Source organism: Haemaphysalis longicornis, unplaced genomic scaffold, assembly GCF_048455015.1.
Source record: "Haemaphysalis longicornis isolate Haplotype H1 unplaced genomic scaffold, Haemaphysalis longicornis Haplotype H1 scaffold_10, whole genome shotgun sequence".
NCBI classification, from domain to species: Eukaryota; Metazoa; Arthropoda; class Arachnida; order Ixodida; family Ixodidae; genus Haemaphysalis; species Haemaphysalis longicornis.
This window is the reverse complement of record NW_027526204.1, coordinates 113,880,858-113,886,857: the sequence shown is the minus strand read 5'-3', so window position 1 is coordinate 113,886,857 and position 6,000 is coordinate 113,880,858. Positions and strand designations below refer to the sequence as shown.

The 6,000-nt window shown below is 49.1% G+C and overlaps 1 protein-coding gene across 1 annotated transcript in view; it reads left to right on the top strand.

Annotated features, from left to right (window-relative positions):
• Window positions 1-257: 257 nt before the first annotated feature.
• LOC144160040 (calcium-activated chloride channel regulator 3A-1-like) overlaps window positions 258-6,000 on the top strand; it is a 57,952-nt gene continuing 52,209 nt past the window's right edge. Inside the window, exons 1-2 of the mRNA XM_077691660.1 lie at window positions 258-441; window positions 621-836. Of these exons, the coding sequence (XP_077547786.1) occupies window positions 793-836 (44 nt within the window). The 5' untranslated portion in view covers window positions 258-441; window positions 621-792. The remainder of the gene's footprint in view (window positions 442-620; window positions 837-6,000) is intronic.

Sequence of the window (6,000 nt, the reverse complement as noted above, 5' to 3'; positions counted from 1 at the left end):
GAACACGTGTTAAACCATTTACTATCATTAATAGAGCGGCCGATCAGGGAATCTCCGGCTACTACCGCTAGTAACTTAGAACACTAAATCTCCGAATACATTTTCAGACATAATGTATAAGCTGGCTGGCACTAAACCAATTTGTTCCCCTGTACACACGTGGGAGAATCAATTAAGCAGTGCACGGGAAGTGTTCTGTCACTAATGTTTCCCTTTTTTTCACAACAGAATCAGGATAGCGATGAAGTAAACACAAAAATGTCTACGAGGAGATCCCTTACCGACTTTGAACTAGGTACAAACACGGAGGTGCATATGACCAAGAACAATCCCGGCGCCGTTGTGGCACGACTTGTCGATTGCAGCTATCGGCAATACAAGGACTGCCACATTACCGATGGCACAGGCCACAAACACATTCCTATACCCACGCCGGCTAAGGTAAGAAAGAGATGTCTCTTGTTTCGCTGTACTGTTCTAAATATGTACTTCCGTTTCGCTAATACAATACGCATACGCTGGCTGGCCAGGGTTCATTGTGTTCCCGAGGGCACACCAAGAAGAACCATCCAAACAACAATGACGTTTTGCCACTTGTGTTTATTTCTGCTTTTTTACAGCAGTTGATGAAGAGGCAGGAGGAATCCACAAACACTTTTATAAAGACATTGTACGTAAGCAGTCAAACAGTAAACAACACAGAGGTGCGTCTCCGCACGAACCATACCGGCAACATTACGGTCAGGGTTGTCAAACCCAGCGGTCAGGTGTGCAACGAATGCGACCCGCGGTATGATGGCAACGAAACACGCATCCTTTTACCCACGCCTGCAGAGGTAAGACGACGTTCTCATTTGCTGCTGTTGAGTTACGATGCAAAAAATGGAGCTACTTTTCTTGTCTGGTTGATGTCGCTATGAACCTTAAAGGGATGCTAAAGCATAAAATAAGTTGGCCTGATTCGATAGATTATGGTGCTGCGAACCAAAGTACGCTATTGTCACGATGAGTTTTTCTCTAATAAGGCAGAAAGCGCCAGAAACGTGAAAACGAGACGACGGCCCGTAGGCTTTTGGTAGTATGGCTCGTGACGTCACAAAAATTGCGAACGGTGAGAGGCTTTTGGAGAAGCATTTATAAATAAAGTTTCCCTCAAATAAATAGTTCCTCAGTTGTGCACGCAATGTTACATTTACATTATGTAAACGTTTACATTATGTAAACGTAAATGAAAACTTTCCGTGAGCTCGTTTAATTTAAAAAAATCGACCACAGCTTTATACACTGCGTTAAAGGCTGCTTCCCTCAGGCTTCATAGTCCGCCATCATGCTTTCAGTAGTTTCATTTCGGAAAAGCATTGGTGAGAAATTAGCGAAGTCAATAATGTACCACGGTGAACACCCGAGCTTCTGCGAGCAATAACCAAGGTAGGAAGCGTCAAAGTGTACAAGTGGTTCAGCGACCCGTCTGAGTCTAATACGTTTTCCCCGTGCGGATTTTGCTATCGGTATAGCATGCCTGCGCCGGTTTCGAACCGTACCTTATCGCCCGTGGAAGGTGAGGGTACTTACAGCAGGTGGTTATCCGACTGATTCCGAACTTCTGCTGTTTTGTTCACCGCGAGCCGCTGTTGATAAAAAACCCGTTATTCGTGCGTCGTGTGAGCATTACCCATTGGTATGTTTGGACCCGGCGTAGCTGGGCCCCAAGGACTACTTCAGACAGGTGCCGGGAATCGAGCGTATATTTAACGCTAGGTTGGTGTGAAAGGATAGGGACGTGATCGCCAGTTGACGTGAGATGAATGCACCGGTCTGAGGGACGGACGCCTAGCTCACCGTTTATACGTTGGCCTAGCCGGGCAGCCGCGCTTGCCTGGTATTTGAAACAGCGCTTGTGTTTTCTGAAGGGAGCGCTTCGGCGGGTTTGATGGGGTCCGGGCTTCCGGTGAAGGCGGACATGCTAGAAAGTCGACCATTGAAATGAATTTCCGGTTTTGATGGTCCAAGTGCAAGCTAATTTCCTCGGCGAGAGAAACTTTCTGGGCTGTTGGAAATAACTTGGACACGTGAAAGCTGCAGTTGCCAGTGTCAGTGCGGTGCCTACGTCACGAAAAAACGAAAGGGAAGCGGAAGAGTGTATTAGCATCCGCAGCAGCGCTATCGTCGTTGGTAGGCTGTGGTGCTGCACGAGCGGGAAGAGAACGAAGTGGGTGCCAGGCTCGGACGCTAGCATTGCGTCTGCGTCTTGTCTCCGCAGCCCCGGCCCGTCGGCCACAAGCGCTGTGCAACATTTCTGGGTGCAGGAGGCCTGCCTGCTTACGTGACGGCCAGTCCTGCCTACAAAATTGGTGACCCGGAGACACCAGACTCGACAAAACCATGAATTCGCCGCCAAGGTATCAGCAAGGAGGAGGACGAGGAGCAGGAGGAGGAGGCGTATAACTTTTATGGTTTCAAAAAGTCTTGTGGGTGGATCCCTCAGTCCAGGGCGCCATTGGAGCGACCCGCCGTCTTCGCCCGTTCGATGAGCTGCAGGTGTCTGCTGTGCTGGGGCAAGAGCTAGCGAGTTATCTCCCACTGCTCTCGGGAGGGGTTTGGGATGGGGTCAATGTGGGGATTAACTTGGAATTCCCATACCATGTGGTAAAGCGTGGCAGGGACGCCGCAGTGTCTGCACAGGGGATCATAGAGGGTGGGGTGTAGGGCGTGCAGCCTCGTAGGGTGTGGGTACGTGTTCGTCGGGAGTTGACGAAGAGCAGTTTGTTGGGGCCTGCTTAGTTGCTGAGAAACTGGAGGGTATCGCATTCGGCCAAGCCGGTAATGCTGTGTGATGTCCTTGTACGTGAGAAGGGGGTATACTGTACTTGCCTCTACTAACGGTGCTCGGCTGACCAAATCTCGAGCGAAGGCGTGCGCCGCCTGGTTTCCGCAGAGAAAAGAGTGGGCTGGGGTCCAGATTTTCTTAGGTTTCTCCGAGGTAGGTGTTGAAGGATGATGGAAAGAGCGATCATGGAAATTCTTCCTGCCGCATAATTTCTGAATGCCGCTTGGCAGTCGGTGATGATGGTGGATGCTCGGGTTTGGGCGATTGCGAGGGTGATTGCCGTCTCTTCTGCTTGCAGCGTTGTTGCCTTCCGTAATGTTAAGCTACCGAGGAGGGAGTGGGGTGTGGCGGTTACTGCAGCTTTTACTTTATACCAGGCATAGTCCGCGGCGTCAGTGTATACCACCTCCTCGGATTTTCCGTATTGACGTTGAAGAGCTTCTGCCTTAGCCGCTCTTCGTGCTTGATGGTGTTCGGGATGCATGTTCCTCGGCAAGGGGTGAAGTTTGTCTTCTCCTGATTTCTAGAGGGACTATGGCCGCGTCTTCCGTCTCCGTGAGAGCGTTAAGCTTTAAAGATGTCAGAACTGATCGACCGGTGCTCGTGAGGCCGAGCCGGACTTGCTGCGCCGTGAGATGGGCTTCTACGATTTCTTCTATGGTGTTGTGTGTCCCTAGCGCTGCAAGACGTTCGGTGGACGTTGTCGGTAGGAGGGCCAAGGCTTGTTTGTAAGCTTTCCTAATAAGGGTGTTGAGCTTTTGTTTGTCTGCTGCTTGGAGGACCGTGTAGGGGATTACGTATGCGAGGCGTGTAATTATAAATGCTTCAACGAGCTTTATCGTATCTTGTTCTTTCATGCCACACTTTTGAGTCGATACTCTGCGGATCATTCTCGTTATCTGAGCAGTGGATGAGTCCAGTTTTTAAAGTAGGCGGGTGTTCTAGCAGTCTTCTTGATAAGTCATGCCGAGAATTTTGATGTGACCGGTGGGTTCTATGTGTATACTGTCCATCATTATGCAGAACGAGGTAGCTGGGTCATGACGTTTTTGCACCAGCAGGAGTTCGGATTTTTGGGGAGCGCAGGCGAGTCCGCATTCTTTCGCGTACGTGTGTACGTATCTGCAGCCTGTTGCAATTTCTCCCGCATTTCCCCTTCCGACCCTTTGGCTATCCATATTGTGATGTCGTCTGCATGAAGACCATGTTTTGTGTCTGGAATGCTTCCAAGTTTTTGGGGCGGGTTTATTATTGCGATGTTGAACAGCATCGGAGATAATACAGCGCGTTGCGGCGTGCCTCTGCTTCCATATTTGTGGTGGTCAGACTGCAGGTCGCCTACTTTCAGGATCGCCTGTCTGGCTGTTAAAAAGCTCTAACTTAGCCGTATGTACGTTCTCCGCAGTCTAAGGAGGCGAGATTTCCGAGTATGGCAGAGTGGGCTACAGTATTACATGCTCCGTTTAGATCAAGTGGGAGAATTGCCTTGGGTGCATTTTTGATTGCGGTCTCAAAAAGTTCTATTTTTATTTGTAGTAGTATGTCCTACGTCGATAGCTTTGTCCGGAATCCAAACATTGTCTGTGGTATGCGACCGGTGTCCTCGAGGTAGTTCTGAAGTCTCGGTAGAACGACGGGCTCCATGAGTTTCCCCACGCAAGATGTAAAGAAATTGGGCGTAGGTTCTCTATACATCGTGTTTTCCTCGGTTTTGGCAAGTGCCTCACTTCTGCCTCTTTCCATTTTTTGGGATGCTTGCTGCCGGTCCAACACTCATTCATATAGTTATTCAGGAGCTCTACAGAAGTGTCGTCGAGGTTGATCAGTGTTTTATTGGTGATCTTGTCTCTGCCGGGAGCGGTGTTTCTGCGGAGTTTGAGAAGTGCTGCGCGTACCTCTGCCGTGGTGATGGGCTTGTCTAGTTCCAAGTTCGGGGATCCTGTGTAATCAGGGAGCTGATCCTGTTGTATTTCAGGGAGGTATCTGTCCCCAAGCACAGTGATGAGTGACTGCTCGCTTCCTTGAAATTTGTGCATTATCGTTTGCATTGTCTTGCAAGTTTGTTTTACTTCGGGCAGGATCTATGAGGTAGTGAAGGAAGTTCCATGTTTTGGACGTACTAAGTATGCCACTAAGGCCATCGCACGTGTGGGCCCAGTTTTGGTGGCATAACTGTGCTGCATATGTTGATGCCTCACTTTTGATTTGCGCAATACGTCGTCTGAGCTTTTTTAAGCTATTTCTCGCCATAAGTGTGCGAGATGGTTGTCAACTGCTGGCGTTTCGATGCTTCTCTGAATATTCTTGGTGTAGGTGTTGACGTCTGCAGCTAGCGTTTGTGGCCATTGTTCAATGTCCTTTATTTCTTCTTGCTGCGCCTGGCTTCTGGCCTTTATGAAGCTATTCCAGTCGGTTAATTTGACAGCGCGTATATTTCTCCTATATTGAGGTTCACAGTTTCTTTAATCATGTGATCACTTCCGAGATTATCCTCCCTGTTATGCCATGTGGTTCTCGGAGCGTTGGCTGCCAGCGTAAGATCGGGGCATGTGTCCCTCACTGCTCGTGCCGATTCTGGTCGGTAGGTGGTGTTCGGTGAGCAGAATAAGTTGCTCTCCATCCATGATGGTCAAGAGTTCGCGACCCCTCTTTGTTATGTGTATCCCCAGGCGGTGTGTGCTGCATTGAAATCCCCGGTGACTATGAAAGGGTTTTCTGCTGTGATACACTTAGCCTGACGAATAATGTCCGCCAATCCAATGGCGTGGTTTTTTGGGCGACAGTATACGTTGAGGGCGAATGTGCTCTTCTTCTTCATCGTCTTCCGAGGAATTAATTCGACGAGAATGTTATCATGGCTATGAGTAGTTAGTTGATGCTGTATGGCCGTGATGAATTTTTAATGAGCGTACACACGTCTCTCCCGTTCTGCGTGGAGATAGTTAAGTAGCCGGGCAGTTTAGCGATTGAGGGCGTTTCCTGAAGGGCTATGACATCTGGAGGATCAGAGAGGAGGGAAAAGTACTGTTGGAGATCACCTCTTTTATTTTTAAAGCTGCTGCAATTCCCCTGCCAAATAGTTAGTTTTGATTCCTGATTGGTTTTAGAGGGAATCATCAGCAGCTTGGCTTTAGAGGGAGTCGTCATATCCGGTGTTTTTGGTGTCCGCAGGT